The 23,156-nt window shown below is 44.4% G+C and overlaps 1 protein-coding gene across 1 annotated transcript in view; it reads left to right on the top strand.

Annotated features, from left to right (window-relative positions):
• LOC124776584 overlaps positions 1–23,156 on the top strand; it is a 244,231-nt gene that overhangs the window by 191,212 nt on the left and 29,863 nt on the right. The window contains exon 2 of the mRNA XM_047251636.1: positions 9,326–9,568. Within this exon, the coding sequence (XP_047107592.1) occupies positions 9,326–9,568 (243 nt within the window). The remainder of the gene's footprint in view (positions 1–9,325; positions 9,569–23,156) is intronic.

Here is a 23,156-nt window from a genome sequence, read left to right as displayed (position 1 = left end):
TGTCGAAACGTAAAGCAGTGCTTATGTAGCACATACCGTTGATCGTCTATGTAATGTAGCGCAAGATCTGAGTGGAGTGCGGTTTGGGCTGGGAGCTGTGCAGACATGGGTTCAATTTTACAAACAATTTATTAAACATAAAATAGTCTTCTTAACAGTGAAGAAATGATAACAAAAGAAAACTTAATTTACACCCTGTTGTAGTGCTATAAGGAAGGGCTGAACATGAGAGTAACAGCATAAAATACCTTTAACACAATGAAAACAAAATGCAGATCTACTCTACCCTAGCAGGTAGAATCGGGACAATAATAATTCACTATATCTCACTGGCCATAGTTAGAAAAATGACAATAAAATTAGCTCCTGAGAGTAACTATGGGAGAATGATCTACAATCTCTGATTTAATTAAAGCTACCACTCTAGCACTTAACTAAATATTCAGCTACAACCACTCCTATCGCCAACTCGTCACTAAAGCAAAGCTACTCTCAACCACCACTCAATATAGAGCTACGATCACCCCCGTCACCAACCAGTCACTAAAGCAAAGTTGCTATCTACCACCTGCAGAATTATCTACACAAATTTCTCTGTAACATTTTGTGTACAATATAGCATACAAAACAGACCACTTTTACAGTGTAAAATAACAAGATCATTTTCAGTACAATGGCATCAACAAAATCAGTGACACTCACAGCATAATAATAACAACATTGGCTTCTGTACGATGGCACATACAAAATCCATCACGATCAAAAATAAATACGAAGATATAAATAGCTCTCACTTTCAGAGAAACCACCATACCATGCCACACTGTACTCACAGACCTCTGTGTATGATATTACTGGTCATCAGATGCACTCGATGCACAACTTGTACTCTTCACTGAATACCGTTCTGCATCATTCAACTGACGACGTCGTTACTGTCGGTCTCCATAGCACCTAGTTAGTGCCCTAGTTGCAATTTGAAAGCCTCTGTTTGTGGCTCCACTGGAATAGCCTTCCTATCGCCCAGAGAAAGACGCCAACAGCCCCAATGGATTGCTTATAGTGACCATACCTGCAATAGACAGCTTCTTGGTGTACTAGCTCGGAGAGGACTTCTCATTCTTTGCTGTCCATCAACTGCTCCAATTGTTCCACGCAAAACAACAGACTGCATATATGGTCCTGCTTATGGCATACACAGCATGAATAACTGCCTCTGCTGTCCACAAAATAGCTCCAGGCAGCCATCTTTTGCCTTCACCACATGTCCAAGGCATCACTACTCTGCCTGGCATGCCTGCTGGTGAGCCCAGGACTCGTCCTCTCATCTGCCGGTCAGCTGAGAACACGTTCTGTTCGCATGCTGGTCAAACCAAGGCTCGTCTGGCTTGCCTGCTGCTCAGCCGAAGAATCGTCTGGTTCGCCTGCTGGGCAACTCAAGACTCGACGGCTCGTGCACTAGTCAACCCAAGGCTCGTCCTTCTCACTCACTGGTCAACCCAACGCTCGTCCTCACCCACTGGTCAACCCAAGACTCGTCAGTTCATTTGCCAGTCAGGCCAAAACTCTCTGCTCCCATTTATCACCGCCTGGTCGGAGCGGCGCCAGCATCACCACAAACGCTGTCAACCACACTCCAGTCCAACCATTGTCACGAGAGCAGTTCTAATGTGACCATCCGAGCGGGACAAGAAACAAGATCTACCATGGACTAGAAATTCACTGCGCAGTATAAACAAGCTGGTTTAAAATATAATGCTTGCGAAAAGGATGAAATCGAGGTCTGGCAGAAGACTTCATTCATCACAACATTCACTAATGAGGTAAAACATTGTGGTCAGTGCCGACTATGAGACAAATGGCAAATGGCTCTGAGCACTATGCGACTTAACTGCTGAGGTCATCAGTCGCCTAGAACTTAAAACTAATTAAACCTAACTAACCTAAGGACAGCACACAACACCCAGCCATCACGAGGCAGAGAAAATCCCTGACCCCGCCGGGAATCGAACCCGGGAACCCGGGCGTGGGAAGCGAGAACGCTACCGCACGACCACGAGAACTATGAGACAGATTGCCACTTTGTGGTGTTGCGGTCACATGAAGTGGTATCGAAAGTATATGAGCGAATGGGGAATAATTCCAGCGGCGATATGGCCCACAAATGGGGTGAGCCATTGACAGAAGTTACTCTGCCTCTGCGGATGCTCTTACAGGCTGGCGCCTAGGAACTAGTATCTAGGAAATGGCGAAGCTAGTTGGCTTTTCAGGTGCAGCTGTCGTGAGCATTTATGGAAAGTAGTTAAAGGATGGTGGGAGCATGGGTGCACAACAAGGTGTTGGAAATCCACGCCTCATCACAGAACATGGAGGTCAGATATTTTTGACAAGAGAGTACAACGTCAATGCAGCCGTAAGTGTTTCAGTGCACATTGGACAGCACACGTTGTTGATCATGGACCTCTGTGTAGTGCCATGTTGACGCAACAAAATCGTCGGTTGTGACTGCAGTGGGCATAGGATCATGGAGGCTGAACTGAGGGTAGATGGGAATGTGTCACCTGGTCAGAAGAATCACGCTTCTTGTTGCACCAGATCAGATACGCCCACATCCACGCCTATGGCTGCTGAAATCATGTACTGTGCCACAGAAGCAGATTGGTCGAGGCAGTGTTGTGCTATGGGGTATGTTGATCTGCACTTCTGTGGCACTGGTTATAGTAATAAAAAGGTACCACAATCGCCATGGATACATGAAAATCATAGTGAACCACCTACATATTCGTTCACTCTTGATATTGCTCCCGACGGCGACTAGTATTTTCCAGTAGGCTAACTATCCATGTCACAAGGCTATAATCAGTGATTTCAGGAGTATTATAGTGAATCCATGTTGACTTCTTGGGCATCAAACTTGCCTGGTATTAACCCGATGGAACAGTTCTGGGATGCTATCTACCTCGCCACCCACAAATCACTGGCCCATAATCTACGGAAGTTTCATGACTTGTGCGTAGACATATGACGCCACATACCTCCAAGGACGTACCAGGAACTCGTGGAGTGCATACCAGCGAGACTAGTGGCTCTGTGCGTAGGGTTAGTCCCGCCCCCCCCCCCCCCCTCCCGTGAAAGCATGAAAAATAAGTGTTTTTCGTGATTTTTCAGGTAAAATAAACAATAATGAAACAGTTATATGTCTTACACTTTTGTCTTTAAGAACTCAGTTTTGTGTCCACATCGGACGCTTCCTGTAACTGCTGGAACAGGTGGAAGGGGCCCCTGGTAGCCGGAACATTGGTCATCGGAGGGAATTCTGGAAGCCCTCCTATAGACCTGTAACAAAATAATTTTGTATAAGTCATTTACAGTATAGTTTCCACAATCATACTGAGGACAATTGAAAAATATTCTTACATAATGGTGACTTGTTGACGTTAACGCCACTTTTTCGCCCAAAAAATCGAGACAAAGTCGTTCACCGAAAATGGACTTTTGAAGATACCACAAAACAACTACGTATGCCGATAGATAAATTAATTTAGAACGTCGTCATCGAATTCTGATCAAAGTTGTGTGTACCATTCTAAAGCTATGTTTCCCGCCAATCTGAGAAAACGGTTTCGACAAAAACGCTTTTAAGGTTTTGAGTTACATTTTTTTGTAGTTAACGCAAGTTAATCATACCTCTAGTCAGCGATCCCTGGACCATACCGAAATCCTTCTAGATCGAAAAGAAGGACCTCATCCACCTTCTTTGTCGTCCTGCGCACCTCTTTGGCGACTTCTGTCACCTGCTGCTCTGCTCTCTCGATACGCGTTTCGTCCGCTTTCTTACAGAAGTGCAGAAGCTGTAACGCGCTGGTCTTATCTCAAGTTCAAGTACTTCTGTAATTTCCACAGTGCCGGTTAGTCCTTCGTTAAAAGTACATGCTGGCATCCTGGCCGCAATTTCGGCTACTTATTTCCAGCTGTGAATGATTTTCGGAGACACCTTTTCACAAATCGCGTTGTAATTCGGTAACGGAGTTTCTGACAAACTTGGAATGAAAACTTCAATGAAGCAGAGATCCCAGAGAACATGTTGAGCAACAAAAAAAATTTAATTTTTTCAGAATTTTCAAAGAAGATTACCGCCTCAAGCAGGTGCTCATAAATTTGTGACTCATCGGTGTTTTTATTACTTTGCATGATCAACATTTCTGAACTGTTTTAGCCCATATTACTGAGCCGGTCCGCAGTCGATGGCGAATATTTGCTTCCACCTCGTGAAAGCATGGTATCGCCGCCTGCTATGAGGTGGGTTAATCGTGGCATCGACAGTTGAAGTTGGTACGCTGGACGTCTCGAAGAGGGTGTCGATTAGCTCTGCCTTGTGCTTTGGCTAATGTGTTTGTAAGTTTTTGAGTGCTTTCGTTTTGAGTTGATGAAGTCGTACCAGGCCCGTTGTGGTGCGAAGCCTGTAGTGGGGCATTGTGTGCCATGTAACCATTGCCACAATGAACTTGAGACGTAGGCGTGGTGTTCGGTGGCGATCACGATCCAAAATTAAAGGAGTTCGGTGTCTCCATTTTGGATAAATAGAGGCGTCTTCTAAATCCTGTCTTCACAGTTATGGAGCACTCTCAGTGGATTGATAACTGGCTCATGGATGTATTTGTGGAGGCTCTGCAGCGCTGCATTTTGAAAACGGTGAGCATCAACGTGTTTTCACTTAAATGATTTCTTGCCTTCGCCGTCAGGTAACTGGTGGAAACTGGCACTCTCCCTACGACGCCGCGCGGGGTAGCCGCGCGGTGTGAGGCGTCTTGTCAAGGTTCGCTCGGCTCCCCCAGTCAGAGGTTCGAGATCTCCCTCGGGCATGGGTGTGTGTGTGGTCCTTAGCATATGTTAGTTTAAGTTAGATTAAGTAGTGTGTAAGCCTAGGGACCGATGACCTCAGCAGTTTGGTCCCATAAAAACTTACCACCACCACCACCACCACCACCACCACCAACCCACCACCATCACCACCACCACGACCTGAACGATGTCACTGTTACACTTTGATTGTAGTGAGCTATTAGGAACTTTTCCCTTGTAATGCTATGGCACCTTCTTGAGCTGTATGTCCGGTGTTATTGGTTTTCAATAAATTTATTATTCCTTTTGAAACCGTAAAGTAGTAGCGCCAAGCCACATGCACCTTTATTAATTGATAGCATATTCTGGCCCATTTATTTCACAAATGTCCATACTCGTAATTCGTTTGCGAACAGGGCGGCTAACAGCGTAGCCATTTAAAATTTTAGATGTGAGCCGTTACTTTTACTGTACTCGCCAGCTTGGTTTAAAGTTTTATCTGGTTTATAGATATACTTTACGCTCGTACTAATCTCTCTACGTTTGGACAATGAATACGTGTTATCATGTTTAAGTGATGCTAATGACTTATCCCTTTGTTGGCTAAAAGTTTTATATAGTCTCGAGCTCTGATAGGTTTACTTTTAACGAGCGTTTTATATTAACTCAATGATTTATTGAAATATTTCATGTCTGGTAATTGTTTTGTTTTATGTGTGTTCTAGAAATTTCTGTCCATACTGTTGCTAACTGTTGTTTAAAGCTAATCGTAGGCTGCCGGTGTTGGCATTCAGTGAGGGCCTGTAGCTGCTTGCTTCCGCAACTACAGTCATTTGTTGAATGCGGTGTGGTAACGATTTAATTTCATGGGTTTCCATTTTTGATTAATTTTGTAACTAATCAATATTTTGAACACGGCTGCGGTTAAAAGTCAGTAAATCAATCCAAAGCAGCCAACCATTTCCAACAAAGGTGGTTTTATTCAGCGTTTGAGCATCGTTTCGAAGGATGTAAACCTGTCTTCTTCAGAAATACTTGAAGACAATGTAACAGCCGGAAACGTACATGTCAAAATCACGCGTCATATAGAGACTACATCTCCACAAAGAGGAGGGAATATCACATATACAATAAAACATAACCAAAAGACTAAAAACTGATACCTACTAAAATTCCTCATTGGAAAAATATCAAATAATGAAGCGATCTGACATTTGTCCAACGAAAATATGCTATCAGCGGAAATAATTTTACATGTCATTAAATACGCTGGTCCCTATCACCAGGGCTTGTCAACTAAGAGTAGTTAAAAATCCACGAATAAAACCAATGAAATAAAATGTCAGGTCATGTTAAGAGCTGCACGCCGACAGACAGGAAACGTAGCTTGTGACCACCAGGAAAACAAAGCATGTGGCGCGTGCACCGAGATCGAAGAACACTTGCGGCATAAACGGCCAGTAAGTCGAAATGCGCTGAGGAGGCATGTGGAAGGAGTGAGAGCACAGTGAAAAATGAAGAATGTTGAAGGACGATACTGTAAAGTAAAATACATTAACTCACATTGAAACCCTTATAACACCACAAGTACATTATCGTACAAACAGTAATAATGTTAAAGCTTGAATGTGCTATGATAAACTTACCTGACGGTGAAAAAGATCAGTGTATGGGTCATCATATAGTGCAAAACATACAGTAACGAGATTGGGTAAAATAAGTGTCTTCACAAAATATAAAACTGGGAAGACGAATACGTATGCACAAATAATGTATATTAGAATTTTGAGGAATCAGCAACTCGCAAAGGCTAGCGGCAACCGTGTGAAGACTTTTTGGACAGCATAGGTTTGAAGCCTTCAAAAGAATATCTGCAAGCGAGAAGCAGCTGGCCATTCAGTAAATTTCCGTCCTATCGCTCTAGATGTGTAAAGACGCCTAGCTTTTCCCAAAGATCCATCTTACACCTTTTGATTTCTCTGTACAAAAATCCGGCCATCCTGATTTAGGTTTTCCGTGATTCCCCAAAAAGCGCTTCAGGCAAATACCGGGATGGTTCCTTCGAAAGGACACGGCCGACTTCCTTCCCCATCCTTCCCTGATCTGACGGAACCGATGACCTCGCTGTGACGTACATTCAGATATGATGTAATAATGTTTTGATTTCGACGTTCGTATCTTCTGGTTAATCTGTAAGGTCCCGCCACACACAGAGCCTGGGCGTTTATTTCTGTTGTGCTTTTCTGATTAAGTCTGTGTTCCTGAAACGCCCACTAAACCCGCTGGGCACAACAGGTGATTCGGATAGTGGAAAGAACCAAATAAGGTGTCTGTCAGGTTCACTCAAAATTGTAATTCATTGTTTCTTAATAACACCTTTAAACCAAAACGGCACATAGCGGAATCTTTAGAACTACAAGTTTCAAACAGGAAATTATTTCACGGCTGTAGGCCTCCAAATAAGAAATCTTAAAGCAACAAGATAAATCTCAAGTGGTAGAAACATGCAGTTAAAAATTGCAAATAAAATAATTAACATATACATACAAAGCGAGGCTGAGAGCCTCAAGGCAAGGGTGAATAGACAAACATAAACGCCGGCCGAAGTGGCCGCGCGGTTCTGGCGCTGCAGTCTGGAACCGCGAGACCGCTACGGTCGCAGGTTCGAATCCTGCCTCGGGCATGGATGTGTGTGATGTCCTTAGGTTAGTTAGGTTTAACTAGTTCTAAGTTCTAGGGGACTAATGACCTCAGCAGTTGAGTCCCATAGTGCTCAGAGCCATTTGAACCATTTTTGAACAAACATAAACAAGATGCAATACAAAACGCTGAAGGCATACAATGAAATTTTCTAGATTTTAAAATAAATTCCCATAACCTTTCAAAGACATAAGGGTGCAATGTTTTTTTAATAAGGATTTCAGTGGCTGAAGTCCCACAATTTATTTTCCAAAATTCAAAATTACATAAAATCCAGTAAACGCAAGAATTTTTTGAATCATTGGCTATGATAGATTATAAACAGATAGTTAAACACCGGTGAGAAGGACAATAAGGAAAATGGCACTCAGAAGCCTCCAGGGAGGTCGATCTGCCCTCGTCAATTAGGTGGGACAGGTGGTGAGCCCAACTACACTTGATCCGTCGGAACCCAACCAGGGGACAGCCACGGACCGATCGACAAAACGACTTGTTTGCCACCAATCGGTACATGAGAACCCAAACACAAAAAGTTACAAACGTGATTATCCACAATGAAATATGTATAAATATGTATTAGCTGTCAAGACTACACGCCATGCTGGACAGAGACAACAGGTGAGGAAAGGACGCTGCCTGAAATTACGTTAGTATCCAGGGCAGGTAACAGGAACACTAACGGCCACAAGGCAGATGGGGACAATTGCAAGACAACAACCATCTGCACGAACAGTTGGGTGACGTTTGCAGCAGCATGGACTATCAGCTCGGAAACCATGGCTGCGGTTACCCTTGACGCTGCATCACAGACAGGAGCGCCTGCGATGGTGTACTCAACGACGAACCTGGGTGCACGAATGGCAAAACCTCATTTTTTCGGATGAATCGACGTTCTGTTTACAGCATGATGATTGTCGCATCGGTGTTTGGCGACATCGCGGTGAACGCACATTGGAAGCGTGTATTCGTCATCGCCATACTGGCGTATCACCTGGCGTGATGGTACGGGGTGCCACTGGTTACACGTCTCAGTCACCTCTTGTTCGCATTGACGGCACTTTGAACAGTGAACGTTACATTTCAGACGTGTTACGACCCGTGGCTCTACCCTTCATTCGATCCTTTCAGCAGGATAATGCACGACCGCATTTTGCAGGTCCTGTACGGGCCTATCTGGATACAGAAAATGTTCGACTGCTGCCCTGGCCAGCACATTCTCCAGATCTCTCACCAGTTGAAAACGTCTGGTCAATGGTCGCCGAGCACCTGGCTCGTCACAAGACGCCAGGCACTACCCTTGATGAACTATGGTGTCATGTTGAAGCCGCATGGGCAGCTGTACCTGTACACGGCATCCAAGCTCTGTTTGACTCAATGCCCAGGCGTACCAAGGCCGTTATTACGGCCAGAGGTGGTTGTCCTGGGTACTGATTTCTCAGGATTTAAGCACCCAACTTGCTTGAAAATGTAATCACATGTCAGTTCTAGTATAATATATTTGTCCAATGAATACCCGTTCATCATATTGCATTTCTTCTTGGTGCAGTAATTTTTATGGCCTGTAGTGTAATTTGGGTAGAGTAATGTAATCAAAACACGACGTAACGTTATTCTAAAGCTTAAAGTAAGTCGACCACAGCACAGTTACTTCATTTCATTGAATATTCGTTGTTTCCGTTGCCAATGACGCCATTCATTTAATTTCAGGGTGTTATACTGGGCAAGTCCTGCTGCAAGTTCTGTGCGGGTGCGCGCCTCTGGAGTGCAATGCTTCTGGTTGCAGGTGGCGCGGTGAAGTGCTACCGGTGCGCGATGGGCGACCCGCGGTGCGGCGGGCCCGGCATGGACCTGTCCGAGGTGCCGACGGAGAACTGCACGCTGGCCGCCGTCGCCACGGGGCTCACCGAGTCCGTGGGCGAGGACCGCTTCCCCAAGATCGAGAGCGAGGCGGGCATCGGCTCCTTCAGCCTGCCGGAGGCCACCGCCGCCGCCATCCCACTCGGCTGCCTCAAGCTCGAGAAGCGGAGTGAGTACCGCCCGAGCCGCGTCCGTCTGGCCACCTCTATTACACAAAAAATTCTAATATGTTCCTATTTATTGAACACACTTTCAAAAGTGCGGTACAAGCTGCCTCGTTCTATTTTCCTGAGCACCTTTAAAAATTTTCCCAAAAGATTCGGCACGCGAACAAATTCGCCCTTTCTGAACATTCAAAGCACCTCTAACTTCCACAAGCTTCCCCAACTATAACTCACACCCAGTAGCCCAACACTGTAAGTCGCTTATACACATCCACTCTCAGTTGGCCTTTCTCACTCTCCCGTTCAACACAACTCATTATCATTATTTCTTTATGTCTCTCTCTCCTTGTCTCAGCTCACTTACCATTACAGTCTCCTCTCGCTATCACTGTCTCCCTCTTGGTCTCTCTCTTATTGCTCGTATCTCATTCCTTCCTATCTATCGCTGCTGTCTTGTCACTATCACTATCTCCCTCGTTCCCATCTTCATTGTAATATACTCTGTCTCTTACCTCCTTCCACTTTCAATTTATTCTCATTCCCTCCTCCCCCCTCGCCCTGGCACTGTCTCCTTCACTCTTTTCCTAGCACTGTTCTGTGACTGTCCATTACGTTCCATTGCCAGTGTGCCTCTCTCCTTCCCTCACACTGCCACTGTCTTCTTCACTCTCAACACAAAATAATGCGAATATGTTCACATGCAAAATTTATACGAAAATTTTTGAAGGTACTGAGGAATGAGCCAGCTAGTACTTCACTTTTCAGTCACTCTTTTAAATAAATAGGAACTTACTCGAATTTTTTTGTGTTCTGATTGTAACTGTTGTGATGGCAGAAGAGATAACACCGCGTTACTAGAGGAGGCCGAAAGGCACGCGTTTTAGCTCACGCAGGCTGGCGTGAGGAGGGAAGGACTATACTGACGTGAGGTCTGGAACATGACAAGGAATTAGAATTCAGAAGGCGGACGTAATTAGTTTCATACTTAACTTTAATCCATTAGTGATGAACGTCGCTCTTGACGGTACATGATTCACAATATTATCTGTTAGTAACTGAATATGGCGCCTTGCTAGGTCGTAGCAAATGACGTAGCTGAAGGCTATGCTAAACTGTCGTCTCTGCCAATGAGATCGTATTTAGACAGTGAACCATCGCTAGCAAAGTCGGCTGTACAATTGGGGCGAGTGCTAGGGAGTCTCCCTGCCGTATGGCGGCGCTCGGTCTGCAATCACTGATAGTGGCGACACGCGGGTCCGACGTATACTAACGGACCGCGGCCGATTTAAAGGCTACCACCTAGCAAGTGTGGTGTCTGGCGGTGACACCGCAGTAACTGTCTTATTCAAAGACAAAAATAACACTAAAATCGATATACGACGCTCCCGTGGACATTACAAAAGGCGGGACATGGATGTTAACACTTTGCCGTCCGCACGTCTCGTACAAATTTATTTACTTGGCGCCGACAGCCCTAAGTAGGATTACTTGGCTTGTCGCCGGCCGATTGTCACCTTCCCGTTGATGTCAAGCTTCAACCACTTTGACTTTTGCACGCTTTAAATTTTCCGGAAATCCTCTATTTTGCTGTTTCGTTCCACAAACTCGAATTTTATTTCCAAGTACCTTCCCTGCAAGTTCTACACATAATAGTTATCCACACAGAGGTGTTGCCACTTTCCATCAGATTGTGTCAATAGTTCCATCAGTGTTTTTGCTAAAGGCTGTCCAGCGCCGGAATATATCTTGTAAAGGGAAATGTATACCGTACTCGAATCACACAGCATCCAAATGAGTATGCCGTATTTCGTAATTTTCGACGGATTGTTAACTTTAAAATTTAACCGTCCACACCACGCTTCCTTCATCAATTGAAATGTTTTGACTTAGATTAAACGTTTCTTTAAACTTTTTGCAAAAATGATCAGTTAGGAATTGCACTTAGGCAAGCCTGTCGGCATTATCCGGTTTATTGTTGCTGTCGGAAAAATGACCAATAATCATCGATGCTTGCTTTTTTTTACAGTTCCCATAAGGATAGCAAGCCTAAACAATTTTCTAAATTCGGGTCCCGTAACGTCGAAAAATTTGGCATTTTTTAAATCCAGTTTCCTTCTTTTGCAATTTTGATTGTAGTACTTGTTGGTTGCGTTCCTAATATTTTCAAATAGATCGTTCCCAATATATAATTCTACGATGCACTCGACGCTCTGTGTATGTTTGGTAAATATGTTTGGAGCGGGGGATCCTTCAAATTTATTATTGGTCCTCGGTAAATCAAAGTCTGACCACGGTGCACTGTCTTCTTCGTCTGATTCAGCCGAATGAGTTGCAACCGTAGCGTTCGCCGAATTCTGCTTGGGCGTATTTCACTATCTTCCCACGATTCTGCTTCACTTTCATTTTTTTGATATCCACTGTCTTCTTCCCAGTCGGCCAAATCGTCCGGAACCTCAGGCAAGACGTCCGCGCATTCATCGTAAATAATCCTATTGTCTCTTTCGTCCGCCATGATGAAAGGGCGCAGGTACTTATAAAAACAAAACACTTGTTGACGTGTGTAACTTACTGTTACCTAAGCAAAACACCAACAGAATGCAAAAGATAATAACGTGCTGTCGCCGGCCACTGCGCGATACGACACTCACGACACCACTGTGGTGTCGCCGGCCACTGAGCGATACTATGCACGGAGTGGCCGAGCGGTTCTAGGCGCTACAGTCTGGAACCGCGCGACCGCTACGGTCGCAGGTTCGAATCCTGCCTCGGGCATGGATGTGTGTGATGTTCTTAGGTTAGTTAGGTTTAAGTAGTTCTATGTTCTAGGGGACTGATGACCTTAGCAGTTAAGTCCCATAGTGCTCAGAGCCATTTGAACCATTTTTTGATACTATGCACACGACACGACTGTGGTGTCGCCGGCCGTTGACCGCTATTTCACGCACGACACCACTGCGGTGTTGCCGAACGTCATAGTGTTAATACGGTCATCAGCACGGCAGTGTATGCTCTGCAAAGTGCTGTCCACGAGTTTGGTAAGTTCTTGTGGTACAGCGTTCCATTCCTCCAACACGGTGGTTGGCATGAACTGGACGCTCGTTGGTTCATGTCAATGTGCTGCAGTATGTCTTCCCAACGCATCCCACACGTGCTCGGGAATTTAAGTAGGAGGACGGGCAGGCCAGTCCTTTCGATGTATATCCTGTCGCTCGGAGAACTCCTCCGTCTAATTGTTTGACTTGCACCAGGCCATAAAGCCACTACACCACCCGCGCTGTTCGGTGTGGTCGCGCATTGACATCCCCAAAAATAAAGTCAGGACCGAATACACACCTGAGAAGACGCACATGGGGAAGAAGAGCAGTGTCACTATCATGTTGACCAATAGTGAATTGTTTTGAAAGATTTAGAGCTCAGTACGCTCATGGAAAATTGTATCTCCGCACACTATAATACCTGTACGATCAATAAGGTGATGTTCACCAAGGGTGGATGTACCGTCAAGCGATGGGAACACGTAATGCACTCAGCGCCATCTAGCGGGGTAACCATAGCCAAGCTAGACGAGTTTCGCGTTCTTTGTAGTTTTTTCGTTTGATTCTTATTTAGTGAGATATTTGGCCCGGTCACGATCAATGGACCACCCTGTATATAACTTGTCAAATAAGGCAGAAAAGGTGAAGAGCTCCCAAAGAAAATGCAATAAGAGAACCACAGTAGAGATGTGTCGAAATGTGACAGGAAGAGGAAGCCGTGCAGTTCGTGAGACGATGCCCTGATTGCGAGAGCGTAGCGGTGTTAACCTTTCCACGAACGAGGCTTCCGCTCGTTATGGTGATTCACCTGTGGCTAATGGCAGTGCGTGGGAACGTAAGCAAGATAACGACAGTCTGCAGCCGGTAACACGCGCCAAATGTGCTCACTGCACTTGCCCCACGCGCGGTAATTACAGCGTCGTCAGCGAATTATCACACAGGCAACTAATTTCTCTTCGCAGTCCACGTTCAAACAGATTCTGGCGTGAGTAATGTCCATCGACGATTCCAGCCCAGTAGTTCCCCTGGTACAATGTCCAGCCAACACGAAAACGGTTGTTTACAATCACAGTACGTAATTACAATTATTACCGGTTCGGCAGACACAATTCCCATCTTCAGAATCTACTCACCGTAAGTGGCGCATGGTGAACAAAGCGTCCACATCAAACTCGTCCGTAGTTATACACGCTGCTAACCATTAAAACTGCGACACCAGGAAGGATAGCAAATAACACAATTCTGTTTAATTCAGGTGATTCGGGGCTAATCAGGATGTGAAATTTTATACTCAAAGATGGTGCCTCTAGCAGCAACGATGGTTCTAATGTGGTTGGGCTCGGATGACACAATCCATTACGTCATTCCGTCTCTTGGCACATCGCGATCAGTTGTTTCGGTGGGTTTGAGGTTTTTGAACGTACAGGTCAGGACAACAACCACCCTCTGAACGGCGGTACATTAAGATAGCACTGGAAATATGTGGTCATGTGTTATGTTGCTGAAAGACAATGTCGCCGAGACATCAGAGATAGGGCACAGCCACCGTCATTACCATGTTAGAAATGTAATGCTCGCTGTACTAATTACCAGCTACGAGAACATCAGGTTAACGTCTTGTGCACTCAGTGGCACTTCTTACCACCGCAGTAGGTGCTGATGCCCTATGACGTTGCAATCTGCAACAGCCGTTCTGCTTGGAGGCTCCGCATACGATGAAACTTAACTGTTTAAATTTATTTTATTGAAAGTAGACCTGTAATGTTGATTGCATTTTTAATGTTAAATTGTGTCTTAGATGCTAAACTTTTGACTTCATGTTTTGAATGGTGCGCGTACCACACCTTAAAGCTGATAGCTGGCATAACGCTAACTGTTGGTGATAAAATTCAACTGCGAAAATACATAATGAAATCTAACTGCGAGAATTCTAAGAAAAACGTGCCCCATTCAATAAGTTATTGCTGTCACAAAATCCGACAGTAAACGTCGATGAACAACTGATTACTTTAAAACTAAAGTGGGTCCCAGTGAAATTTAATTAACGAAAGGATCTGTTTTCTACATTATTTGGCTTACCTGGGTCACACTGGATAACGCCATGCAAACTATTCACGTAGCTACAGCGCGTCTGGGTAACAGAGCTAAAAAATCTAACTACTGAGATACGCAAAGGTGCAATTCTTTAAAAACATTACTACCAGTCTTGGTTCGTAATTGTTAATAACTGTTTTAAATAAGTTGAAAATGAATTGATTCATTGGATGTGGGCAACGACTCTGGCTTAAAACTCCGCAGCAGTCTCATATCATTTGACTTAATAACATTTAATGAAACTTCAATAAGAAGCTGAACGCGGCTCCCCCCGTCGGAGATTCGAGTCCTCCATCGGGCATGGGTGTGTGTGTTGTCCTTAGTTTAAGCTAGGTTAAGTAGTGTGTAAGCATAGGGACCGATGATCTACGCAGTTTGGTCTCATAGGAACTTACCACAAATTTCCAAAATTTTCCTTTCTCTGAAATCATGTAATTACTGTATAATCCAAGAATTACAAAACTTAAATTTCAGACGTATAATCTTTCCTTAAACAAAATTGCAAAATCTGATTCTTAAATCCATTTCTCTCACAATGATCGACAAATTCTAACAAAAAAAAATGAAAAGCAAAAATTTCCTGGTCTGTATGTCTGACGAGCCAAGAATGCTGCATTACCTGTAATCCATTCTTCACGAAGAGTGAGCCTATAATAGTACCAATATGAAAATCAATTCCTTTTTGCTCCACAATAAATCTTTCATTGATCCGTAATTTAACAGCAAAAAATTTACACTGTTTGCTGCTTACTGCTACTAAACCAAAAGTCGACTCTCCACACCTAAACCAAAGTTCAACTTTGTCTTCTTTCCTCGCCATCAACAGATAAATCTTACTCGCATCTTCGCAGAGCAACGATCACCTATAACTCATCTTCGTGCAGCGCAGCTTCTCTGCCGAGTCTGCGTGCCCATCTCTAACAAGCAAATCAAACCTTACGACCGCGATTCCAGATATCGAAAACAAGAAATATCCCTATGAAAATTTACACATACACCTTTCAACGGATATGTTCATAGTGGTGCCTGAAAAGGCGATGTGGTACTACTTATGCGTCCAGTGTTGTCATCTCGCACCACAGTCGGAACAACTCTTTGCAGTCGGTACAACTCCTTCTGCTGCTTAGTTTAGAGATCCGCACCAACAGCCACCCTGCTGATGTGGTAATTCAAGGTGGCTGTACGATGTATCTGTCCTCTCCGTCACTAGTTGTACGTGGCTGCTGAGATTCTGCATGTTGTCGACTATGGCCTCCCTAAACCCATCACTTCCGTGACCAGCAATGTCACGAAACGAAAACCCCTAGTGTCGAGAGACCGCGATCCTCACAGACGCGTTTGCATCCATCTCCTTCATACTGGGTGGCTATAATTACAGTGCATCTACTCACGGAGATCCAGTATGTACTGTAAGTATTGTATGGCAGCAAAACATGGTAGACATGCTAACGCATTAATGTAGAACCGATTTATGCTGGAAAAAGATCAGTTCCAATTTTGGCCACCCGGTGCAAATCTGGCGCTGTACACCATCTCGTTGACGTCTACAGTGATCAAACTGAACAAGCTGCATAAGCGACTGCTAATAATAAAATCAACATCATACCTTTGACCTTTTGCCCACGTCCTGTTCCAAATCCATTACATATGGAAACATTTATATACCTCTTTTTTTCATTCACAGCACTAAAGGTGGAACAAAATATTTTCCAGCATAAATTGGTTCCACATTAATGCATTAGAATATCTACCTAGTTTCCTACCCATAACATAAATGCAGCCCACACTGCACCTCTGTGAGTACCTGCACTATATTTATTTATTCGAATAACCCTTTTGGAGTTCGCCCCCGGTACCTGAGTGGTCAGCGCAACAGAATGTCAATCCTAAGGGCCCTGGTTCGATTCCCGGCTGGGTCGGAGATTTTCTCCGCTCAGGGACTGGGTGTTATGTCGTCCTAATCATCATCATTTCATCCCCATCGACGCGCAAGTCGCCGAACGCCGGAGTGGCGTCAAATCGAAAGACTTGCACCCAGCGAACGGTCTACCCGACGGGAGGCTCGGTCACACGACCCTTTTGGAGGGTACAACAAATCATATTTGGTTTTGATTCTTTGTATTTAATTTTCGTTGGTCCCAGACTTCCTTCTTCATTTGAGAAGATTGTTCCTTTTCTTCCTGGGTCCACTTCCTTCCTTTTGCAAACCTCTTTCTTTCCTAAAATCCGGCCTTTTGTGTTGTTTTTCTAAACAGTATTCAGTTATCTATTATGTCCATTCTAATTCCAATGGTTTTCATATCTTTAACAATTTCTGTGAACCGTGTGGTTTGAGTTTGTAGCTGTTTAGTAAACTGAAGCTCTGCTTCGTTAGTCTGTTATTATCCATTAGGTATAGGTGGCCATAAAACTGTAATCTTCTTTTCCTCATTACATCAATTACCGTTTCCATCTTCAAATAGAGCTCTGTTTGGTCTTAATTTGTATTCAACATTACAATTACTTTAGGTCCCAGTATTTTCCTTAGAATTCTTCTTTCAACTTTTCCCACTTCTTCAGGGTCCCCAAATCTGGTCAGTTTGTCTCTGCTTCATACAGTGTTTCAGGCCTTGTCACTGTTTGACAGTCTCTTAGTTTTGTGTTCCTGGACAAAGGTTTTTCCGTCCTATGTTTTTGTTGTTTGGAATGTCCTTTCCCTTTTATGTACTCTATTTTCTACGGCTATCTTTTTCTTTGTGTTGATTGTTATTCATTTTCCTAGGTACAGTATTTAAAATAGTTTGTTTTAGATATTGTGTTGCTATGAATTTTATGATTTGGAGGGGCATCATTGACATGGATCATGAAATGTGTTTTTTTTTTTCGAAAGCTGCACTTCAGTTATAACCTCCCGATACGTAAGGCATAACATGATCTTCCCATACACAACCAACATTCAACTGCAGTGTATCAATTAGAATATCGCTGTGTAATCTGCTCCTGTATACAGAATCTAGCTGGCGTTTGTCGTACCTACTCTGTGCAGCTTTGCTGAAATGTTCATCATTTGCCTCGCCCAAGCAATGTAGTATACTTCATGTGTACAACTGTTACATACTGCCTCCATGGAGTTGCAATTTTAATAGTGAACACTGTAAATGCGTAACTCATAAGACAAATAAATGCAATACATGGAAACAAATAGAAGTTTATAATTCGTCAATCAATCCTTTTCCATGCAAAGGTTTTTTATCCAAACATGAAAACACTAATACGACAATGCGACATTTTCGTGATGTGATATACAGCTTTGTGTCAAAAAAATACACTACTGGCCATTAAAGTTGCTACACCAAGAAGAAATGCAGATTCTTGTGCAAATATATTATACTAGACTGATATGCGATTACATTTTCACCCAATTTGGGTTCATAGATCCTGAGAAATCAGTACCCAGAACAACCACATCTGGTCGTAATAACGGCCTTGATACGCCTGGGAATTCAGTCAAACAGAGCTTGGGTGGCGTGTACAGATACAGCTGCCCATGTAACTTCAACACGATACCACAGTTCATCAAGAGTAGTGACTGGCGTATTGTGACGAACCAGTTGCTCGGCCACCATTGACCAGACGTTTTCCAATCGTAAGAGATCTGGAGAATGCGCTGGCCAGGGCAGCAGTCGACCATTTTCTGTATCCAGAAAGGCCCGTACAGGACCTGCAACACGCGGTCGTGCATTATCCTGCTGAAATGTAGGGTTTCGCAGGGATCGAATGAAGGGTAGAGCCAAGGGTCGTAACACATCTGAAATGTGACGTCCACTGTTCAAATTGCCCTCAATGCGAACAAGAGGTGACCAAGACGTGTAACCAATGGCACCCCATACCATCACGCCGGGTGATACGCCATTATGGCGATGACAAGTATATGCTTCCAATGTGCGTTCACCGCGATGTCGCCAAACACGGATGCGACCATCATGATGCTGTAAACAGAACCTGGATTCATCTGAAAAAAGGACGTTTTGCCATTCGTGCACCCAGGTTCGTCGTTGAGTACACTATCGCAGGCGCTCCTGTCTGTGATGCAGCGTCAAGGGTAACCGCAGCCATGGACTCCGAGCTGATAGTCCATGCTGCTGCAAACGTCGTCGAACTGTTCGTGAAGATGGTTGTTGTCTTGCAAACGTCCCCATCTGATGACTCACTGACTCAGGGATCGAGACGTGGCTACACGATCCGTTACAGCCATGCGGATAAGATGCCTGTCATCTCTACTGCTAGTGATACGAGGCCGTTGGGATCCAGCACTGCGCTCCGTATTACCCTCCTGAACCCACCGATTCCATATTCTGCTATCAGTCGTTGGATCTCGGCCAACATGAGCAGCAATGTCACGACACGATAAACCGCAATCGCGATAGGCTACAATCCGACCTTTATCAAAATCAGAAACGTGATGGTACGCATTTCTCCTCCTTACACGGGGCATCACAACAACGTTTCACCACGCGACGTCGGTCAAGTGCTGTTTGTGTATGAGAAATCGGTTGGAAACTTTCCTCATGTCAGCATGTTGTAGGTGTCGCCACCGGCGCCAACCTTGTGTGAATGCTCTGAAAAGCTAATCATTTGCATATCACAGCATCTTCTTCCTGTCGGTTAAATTTCGCGTCTGTAGCACGTCGTCTTCGTGGTTAGCAATTTTAATGGCCAGTAGTGTGTTTACCCGTAACAGTACCGATATCGTGCGAAGGGTACAATCGCAATAAATAGGCTACCTAAGAAAGCTCATGTCAAGGGCCATAGACTGGAACCATTAAGCACAACAACAGTCCACAAAGAAGACGAGCAGTCCGGCTAATACCCGAAGAACTTATCTTCCTTGTCTTCCACGGAGGCCATAAAATGACGACTGGTGTTCGGCGCCGGCATTATCTTACATAGAAGTGTCAGCGACTGGCGTGGCCCAGCGTATGCGGATCTCACTGTGGTAGAGTCTGTGGCGCAGAGGTCAAGAAATCCTGCTGTGCACAAACAGAGCGACTGTAAGTGCAAGATCTCGTGTTTGCACAGGGTTCGTTTTTCTTTCGGTAAGTGTATTGTGTGGTGCGGCTTGAGACTGTATTACAGCCCTGAACACCGATAACATATGCTGCTTGATTTTTGTGTGGAAGTAAATACACAAAAGAAACACGCCGGCATAGCCGTGGGATTAAAGGCCACTTGCAGGACGGGGCGATGCGCCCTGGACCCGAAGCAAAGCCGCCCGCCGGATTAACTACATGGATCGGTGTGCTGGCCAGACTCAATACGGTTTTTAGGTGGTTTCCTACATCCTATTGTGTGAATACTATGCTGGCACCCAATTCCCACCCCAGTAACGCGGCTCACAGCAATTATAAAATTTCACTCACTTTCCTATGAATAACATTACACACATTATACAACCGTTCACTCGACGAAATATCCGTACCCAAAGACTGGAAAGTTGCACGGCTCACACCAATATTCAAGAAAGGTAGTAGGAGTAATCCACTATATTACAGGCCCATATCGTTAACGTCGATATGCAGCAGGATTTTAGAACATATATGAACTACCTTGAAGAAAACGGTATATTGACACACAGTCAACATGGGTTTAGAAAACATCATTCCTGTGAAACGCAACTAGCTCTTTATTCACGTGAAGTGTTGAGTGCTATTGACAAGGGATTTCAATTCGATTCCGTATTTCTGGATTTCCGGAAGGCTTTTGACACTGTACCACACAAGCGGCTGGTAGTGAAATTGCTTGCTTATGGGATATCGTCTCAGTTATGTGACTGGATATGTGATTTCCTGTCAGAGAGGTCACAGCTCGTAGTAATTGACGGAAAGTCATCGAGTAAAACAGAAGTGATTTCTGGCGTTCCCCAAGGTAGTGTTATAGGTCTTTTGCTGTTCCTTATTTATATAAACGATTTGGGGGACAATCTGAGCAGCCGTCTTCGGTTGTTTGCAGATGGCGCTGTCGTTTATCGACTAATAAAGTCATCAGAAGATCAAAACAATCTGCAAAACGATTTAGAAGAAAAATCTGAATGGTGCGAAAAGTGGCAGTTGACCTTAAATAACGAAAAGTGTAAGGTAATCCACATGAATGCTGAAAGGAACTCGTTAAACTTCGGTTACACGTTAAATCAATCTGATCCAAAAGTCGTAAATACAACTAAATACCTAGGAATTACTATTACGAACAACTTAAATTGGAAGGAACACACAGAAAATGTTGTGGGGAAGGCTAACCAAAGACTGCGTTTTACTGGCAGGACACTTAGAAAATGTAACAGACCTACTAAGGAGACAGCGTACACTACGCTTGTCCGTCCTCTTTCAGAATACTGCTGGCGGTGTGGGATCCTTACCAGATAGGACTCATGGAGTGCATCTAAAAAGTTCAAAGAAAGGCAGCACGTTTTGTACTATCGCGAAATATGGGAGAGGGTGTCACAGAAATGATACAGGATTTGGGCTGGACATCATTAAGAGAAACGCGTTTTTCGTTGCGACAGAATCATCTTACGAAATTCCAATCGCCAACTTCCTCCTCCGAATGCGAAAATGTTTTGTTGACACCGACTTACATAGGGAGGAACGATCACCACGATAAAATAAGGGAAATCAGAGCTCGTACGGAAAGATGTAGGTGTTCATTCTTTCCGCACTCTATACGAGATTGGAATAATAGAGAATTGTGAAGGTGGTTCGATGAACCCTCTTCCAGGCACTTAGATGTGATTTGCAGAGAATCCATGTAGATGTAGATGTAGACAGACATTTAGTGTACACGGATTCTATCCCAGGAGGCAAGAGGAAGGGTACCCGGCCACCCTTGAAACTAACCATGCCAAATCCGTTAATAACCATGCCGACCCTGGACCGATGTAGGTCAAAGGCATAAGAAAAAGTAAGCAAGTATGCAGAACAAGAAAACATTGGTGTGTTGTGCGTACTGTAAGACCTTCGGTACACACACCATCAGATTATTTGAATTGTCGCTCTAACGAAGTAGGCGAGTGTCAGCAATATGTCTCGTGGTCTTATTGTGGCGTGTTTATCTTCTGCCGTCGGGTCAGACGATAGAAATGCCACTTGCACGCTTAGAGTAGCAGATTGACGGTGACCAACTTTAAACAGAACTTGATTAATTTTCACACATATTTATTAAAATAATAAAAAGCATAGACATTACGTAACTTGATTCTGGATGCTGTTTACAATTGACAGTCTGAAGTTCCTTTGGTCTTGGTACGTTAATCTTACTCTCACAATTCTGATACTTGACAAAGTGTCTATTCATTTATCTTCATGACTATGTACAGGAATATGGTAATCTTATTAGGCGCAGACTGAAACTTGACTATAGACTATAGACTGGTACAGACTAATGCAGACTCACTGATCGGAGGTCTGTACACTAGTTATAATACCTCACACGCTTAGGTATCACTGCGCGATTGTGATCCGTGAGGAGAAAAGGTTCTACGTTAGCAGCAATCTCATCGGGTGCGTTACATATTACTACACGGATCGGCGGAAGCAGAATTTGGTCCGTCTCTAAGGCAGGGCCATCTCGTAGTGCGGAGACGGACGAGCGCAGCGCCTGCGCTGTTGTGCTTAGCGGGGCGCGCTCTAGTGGGAAAGTTTTGTACGCGGAACTATGTACACAACAATTGGTCAGCGCCAAGACATATCACGCAAATAACGTGAAACAAGCCTCTAGTATTGAAAATGGCCTCAACTGATCCAGGAGTGGAGTCCATAAATTTCTTCAGGTACCCCATAACTAGCTGAGTCACTCATTGGTGATCAAATCCTGTAGAAGAACCAAACACCTAGAATGTAGACTGCTGCGTTCCACCTGCTTTTCCGAATAGTTGCGGGTATAAAGATAGCGTGATGTGGAGTCCCAGTGAAGTGCAGTAGGGTGCCTCAGTGTTCGTCAAACCAGAAGTGTATGCGCACAGCGTTGGGCTCACAGCGGCAGTCAGCCTGCAAGATGAGAGTGTTCACAGCATGCCCGTGATGAAGACGTAGAAGAAGGGGAACACTTGGTCACCAGGAATGATGAAATAATCGTCCTGTTTCATGTTTACAGTATTCGGAATGGGTGGGCTCAAATCACATGCAGAACAACACAGAACCACCGCCAGCCATAACTGCACCCTATACACCTTGCTCTCGGCGCCTTGTATCATTTAAAAAGAGGCAAAACTGCGGCTCGTTGGATCGTTATACACTCTTTCTTTCAGCTTCCAACCGCTTTCTATGTTGTTTGGCTAATTGACGACGTGCAGTTTTATGTGCCACTCTGAACAATGGCCTTTTTTGTGAGACACCAGACACCAGTTGGCCTTTTAATTGATTGATTTACACGCTGAGGTAGAATTACGGTGACCGTAGTCCATTGTCGCGCGCACCGAAACTGAGTTTATCGC

The sequence above is a fragment of the Schistocerca piceifrons genome, chromosome 2 (genome assembly GCF_021461385.2).
Source record: "Schistocerca piceifrons isolate TAMUIC-IGC-003096 chromosome 2, iqSchPice1.1, whole genome shotgun sequence".
Classification (NCBI taxonomy): domain Eukaryota; kingdom Metazoa; phylum Arthropoda; class Insecta; order Orthoptera; family Acrididae; genus Schistocerca; species Schistocerca piceifrons.
Note: the sequence above shows the minus strand (reverse complement) of the source record. Positions and strands in the feature narration are given on the sequence as shown.